Below are 24,764 nucleotides of genomic sequence, written 5' to 3'. Positions count from 1 at the left end.
ACATTTTGCAGAAGTATGTTGATTTTGACAACATTTCATTTGGAAAAATCCTGGAATGTAATGTTCCCATTTTCTGTTTTGAAACAACCTTTGGTTTCAATTGCTTAAAATTTTGTATTTTATATAAAATAACATAAAAAGTCAAAGTTGAAATGAAACATTTCAGTTTTACCAAAATGGAACAGTTTGATTGATCCAAAATGATTTCCCCCCCCCGAATTTCAGTTTGTGGGAAATTTCAATATTTTTTTGTGTTCTGTTTCAGACCGATTTTTTGGGGGGAAGTTTTGGAATTTCTTGCAAAATGGAAAATCCCACTCTAGTGTGCAATGCATAAACCCCTTCTTTTTCAACCCACAGCCAGCCTGGAATAGTATCAGTTTTGAAACTTCAAAAAGTGTTGGCCACACTAATCAATAGGAAATACTTGCAGCTTTAAATAAAACTCAGTAAACGAGGATCAGAGGGTCACTCGGGTTTCAAAATCATGTACTTAAACTCACTTCCTTACCAGCCTCATTACCAATGTTTTAGGACCAGTAAAAGTGAAAGAATGTTACTTTTTGCATTTCACACTGCTTAGACAATGAGACTAGTCAGTTGCACTTCTTGGCATTCATGCACTAGGCCAGTGCTGTGATGTCTGGGATGCAAACACTGCGGAGGACTCTTTAAATCCATGCACCACCAATAACAAAGCTGTTTCCAGAGAGTTTTTAAAAGCACTGTTAATGAAAAATCTCCGGTTATTATTAGGCTAGAAGTTAGAAATCCCACCTGTCAGAAAACAAGAGATCAGTGTTGTCCCTTCTGAGATTTAACATCTGCTGGGCATGTTCTTCACAGCAAGACCTCCTTTTACCATCTAGGTCCATGTCTTTCCTTATGATGCCATCAAAAGCGGGATGCATGAAGTATGAGGTTATTAGCTTACAGAAACCTTTGTTTGGGGCCTAAATGATCTGATTATCGCATTTAAAGTCAAACTTAGCCTATTGGAAAAAATGCTGAGCAATGATACCTACATTAGATGGTATCTAATGATACCTATTAATTAGACATGTTTGGGAGACATCAAAAACTGGATAAGAAGAAGTGGGTCCAGGTATTTGAGGAACAACTGGGAAATGATTCGTGGGGAGACCTAATCACACAGTTCAGTTTAGGAGAGGCTTTGGTTTAAAGCAAATGGGAATTGGATGAGTTAGGGTGGAGCGGATACTTTTGGGCATTCACCTCTGTAAATGTCGGCCTCCTTTGAGGGCATCTGCCTTCAGATTATTAACATGGTCCACAGCTTCTGGATATATAAAATACCACAGCTATGAAATGTCTTTTTCCCATCTACAGCTAGCAAGAGGACACTGCCCCCTCCTGTCTGATTCAGACTGCCGCCTGGAGGTGGCAAGTGTGCGAATTGCCATGGCTCGTTGCCAAAATGCTCTGTAGAGGCTGCCCACTTTTATTACAATTAGTGCAGAACGCAGTAACCCATCCATGCAGCAACACAGGCCATGGAGAACCCATCTGCCCAGCGCTCCGCTCTCCGCACTGACTTACAATTCAATACATGGCTGAATTCAAGGTATCAACCTTTACCTTCAAAATCCCTCCATCAGACCGGTTCAAGTTCCAGTACCTGAGCATTGTCCTGCATGATCATAACCTCCCCACCCTCTCCATGGCAGCTACATTGAATTGGAACCATCAGCCCTGGGAGTAAGAAAGCCATGGGTGCAGAAGACAGAGCTTTCCCACCAACAGGCCCCGAGTAGAGCAACCCCTCCCCCACATATCAGGAAGAATGCAAGTGTTGTATATGCAGGGATCAATGTTCATTAAAGACAACCTTTCCACATTCCTTGCATTAACACTGAATAGTTTGCATTATGCATGTGTGACCCTTGACTTTTGATGATAGAGGCCAGCCCACCCTGGCTAGATATGCTGCAGAAAGAGGCAACTCCTCTGCGGTAGGCGGAATGTCACAGACAGCATATCAAAGGAGCGGGAACCTCCTGAAGTCTTGATACAGGTGAAGCAAGATCTCACACCAGAAATCTCACAGACAGGATATGTCTGTATCCAGCTGACCCCACATTCTTAATCCTATGAGATTTTATGTAAAATAAAATCACTTACCTTTGCAGTGCCTCCCCTTTTGTTCTGTGGCAGGAGTTGTTTATGTTCTCGGAGAGCAAGTTCTGAGCGGGGATGGAGCGCTGGCTCTGCCTCTTTTGGGACCAGGACATGGCTCCGGGTGCTGTTTCCAGCACAGCACTGAGGATGGTGTCACCTTCACACAGGCATCAGCTCTGCTTCTTTCTAAAAAACCTTTCAATAAAATTTGAAATGACTTTTCGTGCTAGGGAAAGCTGCCAGACTGACTGCTGTGGAGCGCGGGGTCCTTTATAGCCACAGAGCCAAGAGGGCACGTGCAGCATGAAGACGTGCTTGCCCCATTACATCCCCCACCAACACACCTCAACTCCGAACTGAAGGGACCCCCTTTAAGGGTGAGAGTGGGATGCAGGCTCGATGGCCCATCCAGTCCTCAGGCTCTCTACTGAAAATGCCGACAAGCGGACCAATGATAGAGCTCTTTCTGGGACGTGGGCCCCTTCCCACCTACAACTGGACTCCGACCAGCCAGCCTAATTCACACTGTTTTGCATGAGCGACGTGTGACTGCTTTTCAGACAGTTAAAATAAAAACCTTCCATCTTTCGAGCTGGTTCCCACCTTTTCCCTGTCCAGAGACTGAAGCTCTAGTGATTAACAGGCAGCGCCATCTGCTGGTGCTATGTGGTGTTGACACTCATCTTTGCCCACAAACAGTGATGGGGTGGGTTGCGGGGCGGGAGGAGATAGAAGTTAAAATGAATGGGAGCATGGACTAGCACAGCTCCCGCTTTAATCCCTGGCTTGGGGAAGTCACATTGCCCCACAATTCCACCCACCCCATTGTTTTATACAGTCAGAGCTAGGTGTCCTGTTTCAATCCACATTAATGGCCTTTCAGAGTCCATTTCTCTACTTTAACCACTGGATGTGGGAGCATATGAACAAAGTTTGGATTCTTTGGGCTTGATTCTCTGCTCACTTACATTGGTGTAAATTCGGGGAGTTTTCCACTGATTTCAGTGGAGTCACTCCCAATTTACACCAGCAAGAGATCAGAATCTGACCCTTTCTCTGAGTATTTTGGCTGCCTGAGGCTACAGGCTATTAAATAAGTGATAGCAATGGGGTTGTGCCAAATACTGGATCGATCTCATCTCTCAGCTTTATTAGGTGTGCACCCCAATGCCAATATGTGTGTGTTTCATTTTGTAAAGGCCTCAGGGAGCCATTTATAGGGCTGAAATTGTGGAAGATCATGGAACTTTTAGTTGCTGGAAGGTGAAAATAGCATTACAGAACGAGCCTTAGCATTGTTTTGGTAAAAGTAAATAGCTCTGAGGAAATAAAAATAAAAAAGAAAAGTCTCCAAAAATCAATCACAAACACCAGTTTTGGTTTATTCTGGTTCCTGTAGAATTCAAATGCTGTGGCCAAATTTTTATGAGCGTTCGTGGAGATGGGCAATATACCCCCCTTCTCCCAAGGCTCAATCACACATCCCCCTTGATGAGGATAGACTGTTTTATTACCCATAAGGGATATTGTTCAAATCTGTCTCTTTCATGGGCACCAATGACAGGATCTATAGCTTGCTCTGAGTCAGCTGCATCTGTCTGTGGCTTCACATCTAGCACAGGGATAGGAGAGTACTGGTGCCTTCAGGGGGCATTTTAATTTGTTATGTAATTTGGTCTCCAGGAACTATGGATGTCACTCCCCATTTATCAGCCATTAACCTGGCATCATATTGGGGGGGGGGGAGGGTCAGAAGAATCAGCAATGGACTCTTAGAGCATCATTTCCAACTCCCATCTCCCTCAATGCACTTGAATGAGACTGAGGTTTCAATGAAGCTCACAGGAATCTCAGCTAAGTGACTGAAAACTAAGGGGCAGTCAACTTCTTTGGCTCAAGGTTGCTCCGTGCTTTGGGATTCCTTCCATCCTCAAACTCCAAGTGAAACTCGGAAGACAGGAACGTGAGCAGACCAGGGAAAGAAAAAAGTTTCTGTAGCAATCCCTGAGAATCAGAACTCCCAGTGTTCCACCCACCTCTGCTAAGGAACAAGTGGAGGAGTCTGCCTGCACTGCCTTTGATATGGTAATGAGAAGCTAATGTTAACCTAGGGAAATAGACAGTTCTTCCTAAAGATATACAGGACCGTTGTCTGGTATGAATCCAGGCCAAACAACAGTGATCTAAACTTGATATTTTTTAATGGTTTGGTCATTCACAAGTGTGTTAGTTTCAGTCCAATTCCTAACTCAACCCCCCTCATGCTCAACACCTCTTAGACCCTCGTTTTGCTGACTCAGCAGAGAAGCGAATGGAGCGTGAGCTCCCCTCGCAGCCGTAGTGGTGTCCCTATGGCCCGGGGCTGAGGCACATTGTGTGGGTGTGTACGCTTGCACTGTTTGCGTAGAACACGTTCTATGGATAAGCCATAACTTTGGTCTCTAGGGCTGTCTAGCTATCAATGTTTATGAGCACAAAGACAAAAACGCATTAGCAGCAGTGCAATAATGTGAACAACTTTATGAAAATAGATTGAATTTCCTCCCTAGGTTGCCAGGATTCAAAGCAATCACTGACAAGAGCAAGTTTGTTGGTTCTTTCATCTGGGTACTTTATTTGCATAAACTTTCACCTTCCAGCTCACCCTGGGTTCTCCTCCTTGACTTGCTCCTCGGATCCAACCAATTCCAGCTCTTTAGCCACTTCCTATAAGATGGGTTCCACCTCTGTGTCCTGTCTATATGAAGGTATATATATGGACCTAATTCTTGTAGCATGTAGAGTGCCTTCCAGTCTGTAATGTAGTTATCCTCACAATGCCTTTGTGAGATATACAGTGCTCTTACTGCCATTTTACAGATGGAAAATTCCGGCACAGACAGACTAAGGCCCAGATCAAAGGGATGTAGATGTTTTCATTGGGAGTTGGGCACCTAAATATTTTTGAAGATCTGGGCCTAACCAAGGTCACAGAGTTTGTAGTAGAGTGGGGAACTGAGCCCAGCTGTCTTAAAGCCCAGCTACTGCCCCAGCCACGGGACCATCCTTCCTTAGGCCATCAGGTGCTACATACAATGTACATTGGTTATATTTTTAAGCCCCATTTTACACTGTTTATGGTTTCAAGTATCAGAGGGGTAGCCATGTTTGTCGCTTTTTACAGATCCAGACTAAGAGTCCTGTGGCACCTTATAGACTAACAGACATATTGGAGCATAAGCTTTCGTGGGTGAATACCCACTTCATCAGATGCATGTCTGATGTCAGACATGCGTCTGACGAAGTGGGTATTCACCCACAAAAGCTTATGCTCCAATACGTCTGTTAGTCTATAAGGTGCCACAGACTTTGTTGCTGTTTAAGGTTTCTCTCTCTCTCCCGCCCGCTCCCTCCCCCTCAGCTGGTCCCCTGCATCCGCGCTCCGGCCGCGCCACAGGTTTTTTTTGTTTTGGCGCGCGCTTGGGGCGGCCAAAAAGCCAGAGCCGGCCCTGATTGGGAACACTCCCAGCAGTTTTTCAAGCAACTTCGGACTTAAGGGAACCATTTCAAGAATTTATTTCCAGGCCATGCAGCAAAATTTAACATTTATAAATGCATGAAAGAATCCCCTGGCCCAGCAGCAGCACATAAATGACTGTAAAGAAGAAATAAAATACACAATAAAAATACATTAATATTTCAAAAGTACCATAGACTGATGAATGTTTCCAGCTAAGTCATTCATACATAGTTCAAATAAATAACTGTCAAAAGGAATTGCATTTGGGGGGTGGGGGGATGTTGAGGAAACTATGTTTCTCTCACCAATGAGGCAGTAGTGCCCACTGAATACATGTTGATTTGGGGTGAAATTCACCCAGCACAAAGATTAAGCACCACTGAAGTCCCTGGTTTTAAGGCCAGAAGGCACCAATAGATCATTTAGTGTGACCTTTGTGTAATACAGGCCAAAGAATTTCATCCAGTTATTCCTAATAGCCCTATAACTTATGTTTGACTAAAGCATATTTTCCAGAAAGGCACCAGGTCCCTAACATGAGGGTTCAAGTGGCATATAGACCTTGTGATGGTCCTCTGCACACAGGTGAATTTCACCTTAAAAGATTAACAATACTTACCAGTATACAAGCATTAATTTTTGCAACACTTGTGAAGTAGTGGTATAACTACAATCTACACTCACTCAATTTTGATTAATACTGTAGTATTTATGCAAGGTGCTTAGCCTTCCCTTTCTGCAGATGGGGAAATAGAGTCAGACAGACTAAGTGATGTGACCAGGGCTAAAGGGGAAAGACCATTGCAGGGTTGGGATTGGGACTCAGAAGTGCTGGCTGATAGGTCTGTGTATTGAATGCTACGTCGTGCTGCTCTCTGGAGTCCCAGAGACAGAGTGTGAGTGGAAGAGGTAGAGGACACCATTTTGAACACCATATGGGCTAGATCAGTCTGTGTGACTTCCACCCCATGCACAAGCCTATGCACCCATCCACGTTTATGGGATTTACGTGGTGCATACAGCTTGCACTAGCATAGGGCAAATTTCTGCCTCAGTGACAGCCATGTACAACTGGAAAAGAGGAATGCTACCCGGGAACAAAATGCAATGTATTCCCATAGTGAAGTTCTGTCTTTTACTACAGGAACCGGTGATCTCCTAGGGCACTTGAGGTTTCTGAAGAGTCAGGGATGATTTCTGCCCTTAGCACGTGTGTGTGTGCCTGTGTGTCTCCCTCCCTCCCCGTACCAAAGTTGACAGGAGCTGTGAATGCACCTCAGGAAAAGATCTGACTCTAAGCCAGTTCTTTATAGATGGGAGGTTACCAAATGCAACAGACATTAACATTACCATGTACCTGGCTTTGGCACATGACAGCCTCTGCTACGACTCAGAAACTGTTGCTTGCGAGTGGAACTTATCCATCTCCTAATACATCCCTGGAGATAAAGATAGCAGAGCATTCAAATGTTAGCTTGGCTCCTTGAATCACTGGGCAGGCTAATGCTAGCTGTCAAGGATAGGTTTCATTTTGCAACCGTGGTTCAGTCGCCTTCTATTTACCAGCAGCAGTGTAGTTCAGATCCACCCCCAAAAATCACATCACATCCCTACAGACATCCTACAGTGAAAAAGCACCTGAAAGATCAGACCAACTGCACATGGAGGACTAGGGAGGACCTTAAGCACGTTCATTTATGAAATTAGAAGCACCAGCTGACTTCTAATAGGGGCTCCCATCTCCTAAAGGGTAAGCCTTTGTGGAGTTCCTTCTCAGACCCCACAAAAAGATCTGGGAACTGACTGTCCTAACTGCAGGATGGTAGACTGAATAGAGCATGGGACTCCAAAGAACAGGCAGCTGGAACTACTGATCCGAGAACCTCAAGAGGTTTGAGATAGGGTTTGCTCAGTTCCCAAAAGGTTCGGATGGCTGGAATCCTTAGGATGGAAGGTACCCATCACTGGGCATTCTCACCTCAATATAATCAAGTACCAGAGCATCCTCAAAAGGAGCACAACTCTCTTCTCTCCAAACCTCCCAGGTTAGCAGATTCTCGTCTGAGATTTTGGTTATGTTGCTGCTTGTGGGTGGGTTATTGATGACTTGAGAACAGACTTTTCCAGCACAGTCATTTCTGGTCCTGGCTAGAGGCAGATGCTGCTGAAACTGTAAGTAACAATGAAAGGATAGCAAACAGTTTAGAAACATAGAAAAAGCTCAGCTCCAGAAATGAGCAGGCATTTAAGGAGTAGGAGGGAGTTACTCCCCTACTCCTGAAATCAGTGTTCCCATCCCTGGCAAAGCCCTAGGTCAACCTCTTTAGTGCTCAGCAGTGAACACACTACATCAGGGAGACTGCCCATCTCACTCAGGAGAGCAGAGCATTCTATAGAGGAGCCAGACCATAGACCATAAGACCCTGTAACATGGCCAGCCAGCTCCTGAGCCCCCTCTCATGGCCAGAGGTCACTCTACAGCACCCCCACTCATTTCCCCCCTTTTCAGGGCTCCTTTAAGTTCTCCCACTTCAAAGGTAACTCAAACCACCCCCACAAGAGGACCCATTTATTTACATCTCAGGTTCATACTGGCCCTCCAGACTCCAACCCTAGTTCTGTCTCTATCTCTCCCTCCCCCATGATCCAAAATAACACAATCTTTCAAACATAGACTACAAACTCACACAGCCTTCAACCCAGTTTCTTCCTGGCACAGCCCCACCTCCCTGAGGGACTGTCTTTCTGCTTCCTAGGATTTCCTTCACCAGAATTTGTTCTTCTCCACAGGTCTTTCCAGTCTCTCCCTGTTTGGATAGGTTCTCACTCCTGGTTTCCCTGCCTGGAGAGCATTCTTCACTCTGTCTTGCTTCTTAGCTTTTCCTCAGCTAATTCCAACACCTTCTTATTCCCTGCAGCACCTACCAACATTACCCACCCCCCAATCTCCTGGGGCTTTCTGCTCTTTCTATATTGGAATCACCTGATTAATCTCAGGTTGGGCTCATTTTGTAATCAGGGTTGGCTTAGCCCCAGGCTCTCCAGTCGGTGGGGCAAGCCACCCTGTTCTAGACCCAGTGCCGTCCTGAAGAAATCAGGTATAACTGCTCAAGAATTTGATATGGCTGCATCCAGGTTCCCAGGTGGGCAGCTAAGCCATCTTTTGTACCGCCATAGCAGTGTAAAGTAAACAGATGGGAACCCAGAATTGGGCCCACTTCCTTTATATTCTAGCACAAGACACTTAGTAGAGCTGGTCAGGGATTTGGATCATACTTTCAAGCTTTTCTTTGCACCCACATGGGAGAAACTCACTTCTGAAATCCTGCCCTCATCACATGACACCAAGAGCTGGGCCCCTAATCACAGGTCTCTAGTGCCTATACCTGGATCTAGCCCTTGGAGATGGTAATCCATTCTAAAGATAAATTTAATACAGACACCTTCTATATGGAAAGAAAGGCATCCAAAACTCCTCTGCTGGAAGGATAAGTGGGCTGATATAGGCATGATGGAGGGAATTAGAGGCAATGAAATATTAGGAATTTTCATGGCTCCAACATAATTTAGCCTTTATTAAAAGGAGAAAAATACTATGATATTCTGTAACAACAGTAAAACCAACTCTAAACTTAATTTAACTATATATAACGCTCCCATTCATGCTGGCATATGATGCAAATAACCATTGTAAGATGTATTATTTATTAATAGTAGCATATTCATATTGCTCTAGGCAGATAAAGGGTGTGTGTGGCAAACAGGCACAGAGACATGAAATGATTTGCCCAAGGTCACACAGCAGATCAGTGGCAGAGACAGGAATACAATTTAGATTTCCTGATGTCTAGGCCAGTAATCGATTCACTAGGCCTACAATAGCTTCTGATCATTGCTGTGGGAATATGTAGCACGTTAATAAGAAGAGTCTTCCCTCCCTCCAAATAAAATTCAGTCTGCTGAAGCCAGGACTTCAAAATGTCAAATGATGCACGTAGTGTGAATTCTGATAAAAATGTGCTTTGCTGCACAGATCTATGAACCTCGCTGTGTCTTCATTGCTGTCTATCTTGGCCAGGATCCAGGTCTGTTGATGATGCCAACATGCCTGGGTCCCTGCCTCCCAGCACATCTGTACATCTTGTTCTCGGCATATTTGCATCTGCAGCACCAGCTGACCTTGTAACAGTCTCGGCAGAGGAAGACTGCAGCTTGAAAGCCTCTCCTCCCACACATAGATATGTCATAGCTGCACTCGGAATGTTTTCCCTCTGTTCAGTCTGCAGTGAGATGCCATCCAATAACACTGGGAATGTTCTCCCTATCCCTCATACAGAGTAATCCTGAAGGCAATTACAGACCTATCCAGCAATCCCCCAATATGAATTCATAAATGTAAAGTTACAGTCATTGTCTGGCTCAGGCAATAAGGACAAAACAATCTGTGGGTTCCAGCCTTCCCATTTCTACCTCCTCCACATTCCCAATACTCTGGGAGCAAAGTGGCTTTCCCCACCACTTATTTTCATTGCCTATCTGCACAGGATGGAATTAGTCATACATTTGCTATGGGGCTGAGCTGCCAATAGTGTATTGCTTGTGTAATATGTTTGTAAAGTCGTGCTTTGCATCTGCCTCTACTGGTACACAGAGGATGACAGCCTCCTACTGTTACTGCCTGCTAAGGGAGTAACTCCTTTTTGCTCAAATGGTCGAGTTCTGTGTTTTGGGACCAAAGAGCTCAAGTTCTTTCAGTGTATCTAAGTGATTTATCTGGCTAGAGCTGAGTGAATAACTGACTTTGAATTCGGCAGCTGAATCGAAAAATCTGGAAAAAAAATCCATTTTGATTCAAACCCAAACAATTTTTTTTCATTGAATCAAAAAAAAAAAAAAAAAGGGTTTTCGAATCAGCTGAAATGTTTCAGGTTAACTCAAAACAAATGTTGGGGGTTTTCGATACGTTTCTAGTGAACCAAAATGTTTCAGTCAAGTCATCATGGTTTTTTCCCCCTGAGTGTTTCATTTTGATTTGAAAAATTTTCAGGTGTTTTTCACCCAGGGCCGGCTCCAGGCACCAGCCCAGCAAGCAGGTGCTTGGGGCGGCCAACGGAGAGGGGCGGCATGTCCGGCTCTTCTGCGGCAATTCGGCGGCGGGTCCCTCACTCCCTCTGGGAGCGAAGGACCCGCCGCCCAATTGCCGCCGAAGACTGAAGTGGCAGAGGTAGAGCAGATTGCGATCGCGGCTTTCCCCCCCCCCCCCCCACTTTTTTTCTTTTTGCTGCTTGGGGCGGCAAAAATCCTGGAGCCGGCCCTGTTTTCACCCCCTTTTGGGGGCCGTGAGTGTGTTTAAATTGGCCAAATTTGAAAACAAAATGCTGTTTTGAAATGAAAAGCCAAAATGAAACGTTGAGACTTCTTGATGGTTCAGGTTTTTCTGTTTAAAACTATTTGTCACATTTGATCCAAATTCATGAATAGTTTTGGAACTCCCAAAAATAAATGTTCAGCTAAATTTCTATTTGCCCCCTCGCCCCCCAAAATGCATCCAGTTCTGTATACAGCCTCCATCACTGTAGTATCAGAGCACTGCACAATCTTTAATGTATCTATCTTCATAACATCCCAGTGCAGTAGAGAACTCTGCAGCCTCAGAAACTCAGTCCAGACAATTCCTTTAACATAACTGTTTGAGCAGAGGTCATTTGGATTGTGGGCAGCTGGCTGGAGGGACTGTCTCCAGGAGCCAATAACCAGGAGGATGCTTAATGGTGACATCCTATTAATATACCAGCTGGGTAGTGTACAAGCTTCCCCAGGGAATCCTGAAGCTTTCAAAATGGCTGAGGAGGAATCAATTGTGGGGAAGTGGCAGGAGAAAGATTTGCCTTTTGGGAGCATTTTTTTAACTAGGCCAGCACCTAAGTGATCACTGCAAAATTTGGGCAGGCACTTGCTATGTTCAGAAAAACCAGCTTTGCATGTGCGATGTGCCGTGCAATGGTGCCAATAAGCACTTATTTGGATGTGCAGCAGCATCTAATGGAAGGAGCATGGAGCTTGGAGCAATAAATCCCCTAGATGGTGTTATAGGCAAGGAGTCACTGGGGAAGCTTGTCCAGCACTTGCTTAGTTCAAGGATGTTCTGCTCTTGGCTTAGCCCACCTCTATCCTTTTGGGGGCTAGCATAACTCTCACCTGTTCAGAACATGGAAGTTTAAAAGAAGCAGAATGGGCAAAAAATTGGCCAAGAGACAATATGGCTTTGCTGATGTGTCCCCCCTAGTCCCCAAGATTCTGTATGTCACAACATCTAGAGAGACTGTTGAGCTGTGTCGTCTCAGCACTTAAACTGCCCCAGGGTACGATCTTTCCACACTAAAAATACCATTGAAACCTTACAGAATGAACACAGGCCTACACACAGGAAACTGATGCATTCACTCTGACAACTCTCATATACCTTGTCACGCCAATACAGCTATTGAAACTGAATTGTTGTACTACCAGAATGGCTATGATGTATGATTATATATCAGTGACTCACCCATCTGAGCCAAGAAAATTCCTTTGTATACTTGGGCCAGATTCCCATCTCATTTAAACCATTTTCAATCAGGGATTACTCTACTGAACCCAGTGGAGTCACCCCAGATTTACACTGGTGTAACAGAGATCAGTGTTTGAACCGCATCCACCTCCCATTCTTAAAGCTTTAAATCAGAGCCCAAGGAGCAAATGTAATCCACTGGTAAGTGTGTGGGATAAGTGCCACATGGATCCCAAACTAGAGCCAATAAGTCTGACAGTGCTATAGAAACTGACTCTTCAGGTCAAGCTGTTGCAGTTCACACTTTTAGATAGGGAGGTCCCTGGTTCACTCCCCAGCATGTCAGCCAAAGATGGTGGGCGTCACACAAGCTTTCATTACGTGTGCTTCAACTTTTGGCCATGTCTTACTATCTTCTCAATGCCTTCCACCTTATGCATTAATAGCTAATGTATGTAACAGTCTATTGCAAAAAGGACACTTTTTTGTTGCATTTCTTTGTTTTGGGCCATTTAATTACCTCAAAATGTCTTCCCTCCTATTAAAAGCACTCAGCCTATCCAATTCTGCATGTTGGCAGGGGTAAAGGATTTGGGCACAAAAGGAAATTTTGAATTTCACATTTTTGACTTGAGAAACTCTTCCTAATTTCAAACCAAAACCAGGAAGTTTGGGGGTGTTTTCTGGTCATGAGACTGGACAATTTGTGAAAATGCAAATCTCTTAGGCGGAGGATTTCAACTTTTTGTTTTTAATTTCCCCCCACCCCTATAGTGCTGGCAAACAATTACCTCTAGTGGTCCCTGCTTTAACCAGCAGAGGGGGCGTGGGTGCCATGCTGATTTCATGCTATCCTGAACACCTCCCAAAACAAAGACACACATCTTATTCCAGTGTTTTAGAGGGGAGGCTTAAAAAAAAAAAAGGGGGGGGGAGATGAAGCTAGCTAGAAGCCTTATTGAAAAAGGATATTTGCCCATGTATCACATATGGATATTTTACATAGCTCTGTGCATGGAGCAGACTTTGGATGTATGTAGAAACAAATCTGATGCAGGATCTGATGCTGTGCATTTACCTCATTCTACAATAGCATGTACTGCTGCAATGAGTAAGTATATTCTGGCATATATTGTCCACAAGATTGTCTGTTTTTGAGGATGATCACTCCTTCCTCACGGTGGCAGCTCCGTTCTGCTGGTGCCATGGAAAGACACCTGTAAGTATGTGAAACAGAACTTTCACCGGAGTCTGATGTGGACTGTGGAACTCCCTGCCACATGAGATGAGAATGACCATCTGTCTCAGGGCAGTCAGCACTCAGGCCCCAATTCAGCATGATAGTTATGCATGCTGAAGCCCCAGTGAAGTCAGGGCCCTTTGTATTAGGCACAGCACAAACGTATAGTAAGGGACACCTCCTGGCCCAAAGATTACAATCTAAGTAGACAAGGGGTGAGAGGGGTGACAGAGGCATATTGACTTGTCCCAGGTCACATAGCAGGTGGGTAAAAGGTCTCAGCTCTTGTCCTTCAGACAGAAAGGGAAATTGACAAAAACCTGCCAGGAGGGCTACCAAGGCTAAGGGCCCGTATTCTCTGCCTCCCTGGCTCTCAGCCTCTCCTACAGCTCCAGTGCCAGACAGACAGAGATCCCAGGTGCCCAGTCTCTCCACCTCCCCACAGCTCCGGGGCCAGAGAGGCTGAGCACCCTCCTGCCTCTCCAGCTCCCAGGCAGGGAGCTGCTCTGCCTCTCTGGTTTCTGCAGCTGGAGGTGAGGCAGGGAGGCTGAGAGCATCTCTGGCAGATGGGGTTGAAGGCTCTTGTCAAGTTCACTTTCTGCCTGCAGGCAGCTGGGAAGCTGAAAAATTCCATTTCAGTTCTCCCAAGATGGGATTTTCCTTGAAACCCCTTCCTGCTAAAAGTTCACACTTGTGACTTTTCATCCTAGTTTGGGGGGAATTTTTTCCCCTCAAAAACATGCTCTCTCTTTTTTTTTTGTAGAAAGGGATTTCCCTTTTCCAGCCAGTTCTATTCATTAACCACTCTCTTTTTATAACAAATTTACAGGGTCTAATGTCCATGAAGCCACATCAAGTCTTCCATTTTTTCTCCAGTGCTGATGAAAGGTTGTTGTACAAAAGCTGGTATTTCTCTCTGGCTGATTTTTTATTACCAAATGTGGTCATACCTGCCATCCAACCTGTTCTTACTGCCTTCCCTACCAGCTCTTTTTCACATGCTCACTCAGCTGTAACACAATAATTCTTTGAGTGGTCATTTCTAATGTCTGTGACCTTCAGAAATAAGGCTGATACAAAAGATACCAAACTGGCCACTTCCCGTGATTTTTGCAGAACCCTCTGTTAAACACACAAGTTACTATGCAGCATGTATCAGAAATATCTGCAACTCTCAGCTAGGAAAATAATGGGATATTTCAAATCAAGGCTTTATTTGATGCCAGTAACATCACACAAAAATATGACGTCTTTTTAAAGTGTAACTAATTACATTTATTAATTAACAAGACTAATTTTCAATGAGTCCTGCTGCCCTTGGAATTTATGGCAAAGCTACCACTTAAAGTCTATTATTCAATGAATTACTTATTATTAATATTATTATGATTTAACATTTATATTAAAGTACTGCCTAAATGCCACAAGAAGGTCAGGCCCCATTGTTCTGTGTGCTATACCAATGTATAATCAATGACAGCTGCTTTCTGAGAGAGCTTACAATCTAAAAGGCAAAGCAGAACATCTGGATGGGCCCACATGGGTGGGCTGAGGAGAAGGGTAGAGAAAGTAACAGAATAGGAGATATGGAATTCTTAGCCATTCAGCAGCAGTGCACCCCTAATTGTAGGCTGGCTGTGCTACCTCTGGTATAGGGTGACCAGATGTCCCGATTTTATAGGGACAGTCCCGATATTCAGGAGCTGTGTCTTATATAGGTGCCTATTATCCCCCACCCCATCCCGATTTTTCACACTTGCTACCTGGTCACCCTACTCTGGTACCACATTCTCACCACCGAGAAATAATTAGATTTGCTCAACCTGCAGCTCACCTTGGGCTCAATCAAGCCCATGACAAGCCGGGGTGAGGGGTGAGGGGGGGGCTTTCCATTGGCTTCAGTGGGAGTTGGATAGGGCCCCAAGTGATACTGGGCAAGACACTGATAACATGGTTTTCAGCTCCCCCACAAATCGCATGGGAGAGCAGGGGTGGGATTTCAACCCAAGCCTTTCACCTTTCTTTGGCCTTCTGCATCTCCCTGCAAAACAAGGATAATGACATTCCCCCACCTCCTTGGGGCACGAAGGAGTTTCATTTATTAATGGTGAGAAAGTACTTTGAGATCCTCAGATGAAAGGCCCTGTGAGAAGCATAATTTAGCAATCTACCCTGGGGAAGGATTCTGCTTTATTAATGCTGTTTCTAGGCAACTGGGATGTTGTCCAAAGTAAAAATAATATTGCTAATAGGAAATGCTAATAATACTGCTAATAACTCCCCACCTCTCCAAAGTCTGGGTCTAACAGCACAAAAGATGCAGCCGCTCTACGAAAGCTAGCAGGACAACAGGCAGAGAATGGAATGAATCCCCAAAGTAAGAGCTGGTGAAAAGGGAAGGTCAAAATGGTCAACAGTGGGCTGAGCTGAAAAGAGAGGCCTTGAAGACAAAAACAGACACACTTGGGGGCATCCGCAGGGAGGTGAACCCCTGATTCAAAAGGCCCTGCCCCGAATTCGATCCATTCAGAACTTTCAGATGGACAACCATGACAATCCAGCCTACTGTCAGCTGCTTTGAAAGAATTGTAAAATGACAGATGGCTGCAGTGAGACGAATAATACTTTGCACTGAACTTAGGTGGAGTTTTTCATTCCCAGCTCTGCAAGGACTTTGAAAAAGTGGGTTATGATCTCAAGTTTACAGATGGGGAAACTGAGGCACAGAGCGTTAACGTGACTTGATCAAGCTCAGTGATAGAGCCAGGAACAGATTCATCTGTAGCTTTATAAAGCCAGATGGGGACCATTGTGATCATCTGGTCTGACCTCCTGCATAACACAGGCCATAGAACTTACTGACACTTACTGCTGAATATTACCAAGTTTAGATCATTCTTATACCATCTACTATGACTTAAACTTCTGCTAGCTATCAAAATCTATTCCTCTTTGTCTGTGTGTGGGTATATGGGAAGGCAGCAGAGGGGAAGGAGGAAAATGCAGCGTCTGAGATGAAACACGCCCTTCTTTGGGGGCTTGGTGTCGTTTTAATCTGTCTCAGCTCAGGAGGTTTGTTACGGGATGGTATGTACTGTAAGAAACAGATGGTTTGTACTTGTACCCAGTTAATATGCATAGTCACTGGGCTGTAACTCATTGCTGACTTTAAGCCCTTCAAAAAGAAATGAAGGATGTGAACTCCTATGTCTCTCACGGAAGCCGGACTTGACCAGAGATGAACCCATATCAAAACCTAAATCCAGAACTTCAGTTGGGGTAAAGTGGAGCTGTGTTGAGTTACACTAGCTGGAGATTTGGACTGTGCAGTCTAAACATCCCCAAATGTCATGGTTGGCTCATTTCTTCAGCTATCAAACCAAAACCACGGATCCAAACACCTACCTTGGAGAAGGCTGGAGTCAGATCTAAACTCTGTGGGTTTGTAATATCAGCCCTAGGCGTGGCAGCCTTGGACAAATGGGACACCTGCAACCCAGAGTCTGTACCGCTTTGCTTAGGACTGAACTGGGAAAGTAGCAGGGCTGTGCGGCTGATCTGTCCACAGCTGTCAATACAAGAAAATCCCACTTGCTGCCAATGAAAGGCTACAGAGGAAGTATCGTACTTTCCCCTTCCTCTTGCCTTCTATTGTATGCTTATATTAACACACAGAATGAGGGCTGTGTTGTCCGATAATTAGAACAGGGGAAGGGGATTCAGGACTCCTGGGTTCCATTTCCCTGTTCTGCCATGGACTCTTTGCCAATCCACTCCGCTCCCAGGTCCTACCACAGGTTGCAATCAGCTGTGCTGCTCACTGCTCTAATTCAGATTCATTGCTCCATCACCCTGTAGGGGCTGGATCACGGGTAGCCAAGTATTATTCATTAATCCACCCAGCTTACAGTGAGTGGAAGGAGGAACTGCTCTTGGCATGGCCCACCAGTGCCCTACATTTTCTGGTGAACCAAGCAACTCTGGCAGTCACCTTTCCTGCCCCTCTCACTTTGTAACAATCCCTGGTCACTGATCTGGCCAAAGCTGCTAAAATCGACTAAAGTAATGAGCTTTACTCCTTCCAGTGAGAATTCGGCTTTGTTTCCCCTGCTGTCTGAGTCACACAACAGACAACTTCTTCTCAATGTGGCATTTTCACTGCAGGTATATCACCCTGAGGGCTTGCCATGGGGGAAGTATTGGGCTATCCGGTTACAGGAAACCTCCCCCCCACAGCAATGTTCTTCTTGTCTGCAAGTCTCTGTTCTGAGAGGTATCAGGAAGAATTTGCAGAGCACTACATGAATGCATACCCTAAAGACACCTAGACACCAGAGAAGGATGGTCTATGCATGACTATGTTCTTCTCATTTTGGGACTTCCAAATTCCCCTTCATGGGATTGTCCCTGATTGATGAGCCACCAACACCCTATCAATTATCCTTCCAGCCTCTGCTACTTATGGTTGAGTTGGTGGCACATATGAAATCTACTGGTGGATCTCAGTCTAGTTCCCAGTTGACGGGCGTCCACATTGAAAAGTTAACGCCACTATAACTGGCATTAATTGGCTCCTCACCTGAAGAGAGGCCAAGGACTGATCAGATACAGCCTCTACACTGTCCTCTTATCCTACTATGCCTCAACCTCCGACTTGGAGAGTGATATCGGGATGAGTCAGGCACTGAGGGATTTTAGGATGAGAGAAGAGTTTAGTGGCCAGACATGGTCAGTCCTCAGATTCTTTGTTGAAAGGAAGCAAGTTTGGAGTTGAGGCTTTCCACGCTATTCTATGGAGAAACAGAGGGCTCTGGTCTCAGGGGCTGTCAACCAGGCACCTTTTGTTGGTATTACACTTCACTTGCAATTTTCTTCCTTTAAGAATTAATCAGGTGGCCCCAGCAGTGAAATCACATGGCTTGAAATGTGTCATGTGCACCTATTGGCTATCTAGCCTGTGGAAAAGCACATGACAAACTGCAGATGACTCCACCACCTTGCTTGATGGTGCTGGAATGCCAGTCAATGGGGCAGAAAAAACAATTGGGCCAACCAAACAGGCTATTGACTGAGGGTATTAAGCTTATGGACCCATGAGAAAGGAGCTTTCACCACAGCTACTGTGAGCTAGATGGGACCATGAGACAGCTGGTAGTTGATAGGGTTGCTGAAAAGACCACTCAGGAGGCCTCTTTTGCTCTTTTTTTAGTTTCTGTGTTTATGGGGGGCATCTCTTATTTTGGAGCTCAGCTGCAAAGCTTGTACCAGGAACAGCACAGAGAGGGGAGATGACCAACTGAAAGAAGGGTACTCACTGTGGTTTGTTCTCTGAGAGACATTCAACACCATGGGAGACTGAACATGCAAGGTACGTTGCAGCTTTATCTTACACAACCCTCTGATTCCTGGAAGCCTTCCACACAGAGGTAATGGCAGCTTCCTCCACATGTATTTTCTATTGGGCTAACTACTCTGAACAATATCCCAGGGTATTTGGCTTTCCTTTTGCATTGGGTAGACTGGGCTTTCCTTGAGAAATCCATCCAGATGCCTCTTTCCAGGGCCATAGTGGCAGCACCTTTCTGGAGCACTAGCACTCAAGGAGACCCACCTATTGAAAGAAACTGGGGAGCAGAGAGAGCCCTACTTGGACCCCTGCCTGAGAATTTATTTACCTGCCTCAGAGGGGTGTTGGGAGGAGTAGCTGATGGATTAGCATGTGTTGAAGTTGAAAAGTGCTGCATAAAAGTGTTATTAGATCGATTATTAATGACTGAGCCAGTAAGACAAGGGGATGACCAATAAGAATGGGTAAGCCTTTATATTGGTGCTCTTCCCTCTTCAGAACAGTTTGGGGCAGATGCTTCTTTCACTAAAGCGAGTGGCAGAACTCTCATTGGCTTCAACAGGAGTAGGATTTGGCCCTTCAAATCTGTAGTTCCATTATGCTGTTGTACACCAGCCGCTGGGAAATAGCCACCAACCACGGATGCCGCACTGCCACTCCATCAAAGAGTCCTAACAAGAGGGGAAATATCTTCTCCAGCATGACTGTCCAGACCTTGCAGGAGGCGATGCTTGACTGTCTCTCTCAGTTTGCTTGAAGCTCTGAGTTCCATAGACCCATGAATGATGGGTAACCTGGGTGTTCAGATGGGAAGCTTCTTCTTGGAGATCAGATTGCTGTCTAACCAGAAATTACAACTGAGTCTGCAAGGCTTGGTCAGCTGCCAACCCCTGAGAGTATTTCAGTTCCTTTAATCCATGTTAGGACCAAGGGGATTGGGAGCTCCTTAAACCAAAGCAACGAGAAACACTGGAGAGGTACATTACTATGAGCTCCAGTGACTATGTCTGCCCTGCATGGCAATGACAGCAATCGCCCAGCAATAATCAAACTCCCAGAGTCCTCTCCCAGGATGCACTGGGCTCAATGTAAGGATGTGCTGGGGATGGCATCTCCTTTGTTTGTCCCCAAGTCCTAGTCAGGGATCAGGAGGGGAGGACAGAGATGTCCCCATTACCCCACAGAGCAGATGATATGAACCATGCAGAGTGCGAGCAGCCCTGCCCAGAAAAGAGGCAGGTGTCAGGAGATCCCTGGCTATTCCTTAACGTGCTGAGCCCATAAGTAACATAGGTCACTTGATTCTAACAAGTGCGGAGCAATTTCCACTGTGATTATCCTGAGGGTGCAGGGGAGGGAGGCTTGCAGGGGGTGGCTTGCACCTTCTTTCAGCCCTCAGAGGTCCTTCTGCACAGGTTCCTTTAGTTTGCTTTGCCAGCTCGACACCTCTGCTATATCTAAACCATTTAGCCGCCACTGCTGTGCCTTTCTAGCAGAGTTTATAAAGTAAAGCACAGCCTTAATGTGCCACTGCATATAGATGAGCTGTCAACCAGTTTGAGCTGACACAGTGACACATAAATACCAAAGGAGACCTTGAGCTCTCTTCCATCTGATACAGGACCTGCAGGACCAAAGCACTGAAGAAACCTACAGCTCCAGGGATATTGCGAGTTACTCACTGTGCAAGAAGCAGGGCAGCCTTTTCGCTCTTCTGTGGCCATTCTTACTGCTTAGCAAACAAGGTAAGGGGTGAAATTCCAGGTTGTCTTCTTGAAAGCTGATGGAGATGAATCTTTACCCACCTCAGTTCCAGAGGGGCTTGCCCAGCCATTTCTAGGTTCATGTATGGGTACAATTAGCCATAGTGTACCATCCAGATGCACCCTAAGTGCAACGTGCGGACTGCATCCTTTGTGCCTTATGTCCTCCCACCTCCTTAAGGTCAAAGTGCAGCCTAATGACTGAAACAGGAGACCTGGAGTCAGAACATCTGGGTTCTAGTCTTGGTTTGCCTCCTGACTTACTCTGGGACTTTAGCAATTCACTAAAGCTCCCTCTGCCTCAGTTTACACATCTGTGAAATAGGTATAAAACACAGTGGTGCTGCAGGGCTTAACAAGGTGCTATCAACACGAACATTTTGCACCTATTTTAGTTACATGTAAACATCTAAAATTACTAAGATTAGAGAGGCAGGATGATCCACTAGTCAGGGCACTAGCCTGAGATTTGGGAGACCTGGCTACAATTTCCTGTTCTGCCACAGGCTTCCGGTGTGATTTTGGGCAAGTCACTTAGGCTCTCCATGCCTTAGTTCTCCATCTGTACAAAGAGAATAATGACACTGCTTTACCTGACAGGGTGCAGTGAGGATAAATACATTAGAGACTGAGGTGCTCAGATACTAGAGTGGTTGGGTATGTAATATAGATGAATTACTAAAACTGAAAGAAATTGAAGAAAACCCTTTAATTCTCTACTTGTTCCATTTTGTGCCTATGACAGCACCTTGTGTATAGTCAGTTTCTTTGATCCCTGGATAGAGTCAGTTACTTTTCCACAGCTGAAAGGAGCTTTATAAATATCAGCAGGGAGGCAGAAAAATATCTATACATGTTAAAAATGAATTTAGAAAGCAGGACATCCTGTTTAAAGAGTGCTTTGTCAGAAGCTGGTAATTTAAAAAAAAATATTTTTTTAAAATTCCAGTTTAAGGTGACCCTTTAATGAAATATTTGTAACATTCCTTGAGAGCCTTTGATGAAAAGCAACATAAAAGGGCAGAGTTCTTACTGGAAGATGGAAAGAAACCAAAGGATCTTTCTTTGCATGGTGACATTCCACCAGAGAAAGAATAAAACATCCCTTCTACTAAAAGTTCTGTTAGAAAATAACCAAGTGACAACTTGAAAACTCTGCAAAGGTAATAGGCATCCTTTGAAACTCCTAACTGACTCCTAATTTGCAATATCACCAGAATCCCAAGAGACACTAATTGTCAAGCTACCAATTTCTAGCCATGTTAAAGATCTTGTATAATATTTTTATACACACTTACAAAAAAAACCAGTTCGGAAAGCTTGTGTTTGCTAATACCATGTTGCTTTATCCTCTGTACCACGTCTCTCTTATGAAACCTCTTCTATTCCCAATGACCAAACCTTCTCTCAAAGCACTTACGTGCTAATGAACACAACTGTTTTCTTTTTAATTTCTATCCTGAACAAATACAAAATGACCCATGAAATCCAAGTGACATATAGTTTGTGGTCATCACACACAGTGTTTGGTTGTGCCTAAATATCACAAAACCATAAAAAAGAGTGAGAGACAAGGTTCAGTTTATTATTAAAAAAAAAAAAAAACCACTTAGGGCCTGATTCTCATTTCCACAAAGGTCCCTTTACACCACTCTGCAGTGTAAAGAGGGTCTTGAAGGGAAGGTAAATTATAACACAGTTCCCACTCTGAAACCTGTCACATTTAGTCTAGAGTGATGCAAAGGAACCTTATTTTAAATGAGAATGATGCCTTCGCAGAGTATTGGACTGGGAGACCTGGATATCTTTCCTTTCTCTGACACTGACCTGCTGTGTGGCTCTGATTAAGCCATTTTGCTGCTCCATGCCTCGGTTTCCCCATCTTTAAAAAGGGGCTGATGACACTGATTTTGCTTTTTACATTGCATTGAGGCAGATGAATGAAATGCTCTGTACAAGAGCCAATTATTACTGTTGCGTCTGATAAGATTTTATCTAAAACCAATTTTGATTAAAAGAAGTCAGAAAGCAACAGTAGCCAGATAAAAATCTTGTTCTGAAATGCTTTGAAAGAATCTTGAAAGTCCCTGGAACGTTGCCTTGTAAAAACAAATATACATTTTTAACCTAAGCCTGGCTCAGAATTTGAATGAGAAAAGGGAGAGGATGGGGGCTAGTGGATACTCTTTGAATGGATTTCATAATCGTTGCTCATGGGGGTGTCCTTTATTTCTGATAAGAAGCTCAGAACTGCCAGACGGGGTTTGCTTTGGACTGGGCGTGCATGTCCCTCTCTTGTTCTTAACAAAGAGTTTTTCCTGCTCTTGTGCAAGATCGGACAGATCACAGCTTTGGAATGGCTGAGTGATTTGTAAAGCTCTTCATCCAGGTCCCCAGCTGGTGTATATGTGTGCGGACATTGGAACGATGTTGATTTATATCAGCTGAAAATCTGGCCCCTGCAACACCCCTCCGGAATTCCCAGAAAGAGACACCATCTGGGCTGTTGCTGGTGGGGTGATCCCATTTTTCCAGTTTCTGTCCCAGGCACTGGACAGAGAGCTTCACAGTATAAAATATTTCAACACTAGTGTAGAGTGCAGTAAGATACCAGCAGGCAACAATTCCATTCCAAGGATTTACTTGTGTTGGATTCCAGCCTACTTCCAAAATTCTCTTCCTTCTCTGGACAGCCAAGAATTTTCTTGTGTTGGATTCCAGCCTACTTCCAAAATTCCCTTCCTTCTCTGGACATCCAAGAATTTTGCTGCTAGGCTGTGTGAGAACCTTCCATATCCCATTGGATCAATTATCTACCTCCACAGCAGGGGGCAACACCTGAGTCCCCAGCAAATCTAAATGGCTGAAGTTTGTTTGTTGCACCTGTAACAACATTATTACAGACGAGCTGACTTCAGCGGTGACAAGATCAGCCCCAGAGTGCAGTGTGGTCTTTGGAGCTCATGTTCTTTGGGGAATAGGTAAGTCTTTAGGAATATTTTTCCAGAGGAGACAGAGCACGTGTGATGAGAGTCTGTTCCAAGCATAAGGAGAAACATGAAAGAATTCCCAGTGATGGGGCTGGACAAAGAAGATAAATGGAGCAGTCAAACCTTGTGATGAAGCACTGGATTGAAACTCAGGAGATCTAGGTTTGATTCCTCGCTCTGGCAACATTTTGAAGGACTAGACGAGACTTTAGGCAAACAAGGGCAGAGTGTCAGGATCCTTCCAGATCTGTAACTAACCCTGGATGATCAGGGTGTGACAGTGGTGAGCAAAGCCTGCCGCTGCCTATGAGGTTTTGCCCCTTCCTCCTGAACGAAGACCTAGCTACAACAATCCATATATTTGCCACTTCCAGACTGTATTGCTGCAGCTTATAGTACCTGTGCCTTGCATCCTCTAATGGATTCTACCCTCTTACTTTGCCGATTCAAGGCCCTGGTCCTGATCTTCAGAGCCATCAATGGGTCAGGACCTAGCTACATCAGCAACCACATCTCCACCTATGACCCATCAAGATGGCTTCATTTCTCCTCCTAGACTATGCCATGAACAAAACCCAAGACAAATGGCATGGAGCAGAAGACAAAGCATCACAGATAAGAGGGTTTTGAATGTGCTATTGAGGAAACCACATCAGGGGCTTTCAGCTTAGGAGTCATGAACTCTAGAGGGGTCATGAACAGGTATTACGGTCATGACCACCCTGCTTTGACTGTATTTATTTTGGGAGGAACTAGATCCTGGCTAGATGGGAAGGAGGTCTAGGTATGGGAAAGAGGGTCACACTTTGGAAAAGGTTGAGAACCATTGAGTTAGATGAACCTAAAATGGAAGCATTTTCCACTGCAGCTGAAGGGTCTTAGATATGAAACATAGTAAATACCTCAGAGAAGAATCTCTTGCAGCCAGGGAGGCTGGAAACTCCATTAAGTCCATGATGGGCCTCACTGTGCAGCTCTAATTTACCTCCTTTCTTTTAATACTTCGATATTGAGTCCTATAGAATCCCCTAACACAGATGAGATAGAAGCCTGCCTTCTGCAGGATCTAGATCAGGGGTCAGCAACGTTTGGCACGCGGCTCGCCAGGGTAAGCACCCTGGCGGGCCAGGCCAGTTTATTTACCTGCTGACGCGCCAGGTTCGGCTGATCGTGGCCCCCACTGGCCGCGGTTCGCCGTCCCGGGCCAATGGGGGTGGCGGGAAGCCACAGCCAGCA

The 24,764-nt window shown here is 44.9% G+C and overlaps 2 protein-coding genes across 10 annotated transcripts in view; one reads left to right on the top strand and one right to left on the bottom strand.

Moving 5' to 3' along the window:
• The window catches only part of KCNJ5 (potassium inwardly rectifying channel subfamily J member 5), a 77,938-nt gene that overhangs the window by 33,711 nt on the left and 19,463 nt on the right, over positions 1–24,764 (bottom strand). Inside the window, exons 1-3 of one of the 5 annotated variants that reach the window (XM_065570640.1) lie at positions 8,326–8,572; positions 7,617–7,808; positions 2,143–2,334 (exon numbers count right to left, since the gene is read on the bottom strand). In XM_065570640.1, the coding sequence (XP_065426712.1) occupies positions 2,143–2,252 (110 nt within the window). In that variant the 5' untranslated portion in view covers positions 2,253–2,334; positions 7,617–7,808; positions 8,326–8,572. Of the gene's footprint in view, positions 1–2,142; positions 2,335–7,616; positions 7,809–8,325; positions 8,573–24,764 lie in introns of those variants that run through there. The other 4 variants (XM_065570641.1, XM_065570642.1, XM_065570644.1 and 1 more) reach the window with 4 other exon arrangements.
• Positions 18,431–24,764, top strand: part of KCNJ1 (potassium inwardly rectifying channel subfamily J member 1) — a 57,615-nt gene continuing 51,281 nt past the window's right edge. For 2 of the 5 annotated variants that reach the window (XR_010593323.1, XM_024101902.3), the window contains exon 1: positions 20,116–20,520. The gene's annotated coding sequence lies outside the window, so the exon portion shown is untranslated. Of the gene's footprint in view, positions 18,797–20,073; positions 20,521–24,764 lie in introns of those variants that run through there. The other 3 variants (XM_042851959.2, XR_010593324.1, XR_002888212.3) reach the window with 3 other exon arrangements.

Source organism: Chrysemys picta, chromosome 16 (assembly GCF_011386835.1).
Source record: "Chrysemys picta bellii isolate R12L10 chromosome 16, ASM1138683v2, whole genome shotgun sequence".
Lineage (NCBI taxonomy): Eukaryota > Metazoa > Chordata > Testudines > Emydidae > Chrysemys > Chrysemys picta.
Note: the sequence above shows the minus strand (reverse complement) of the source record. Positions and strands in the feature narration are given on the sequence as shown.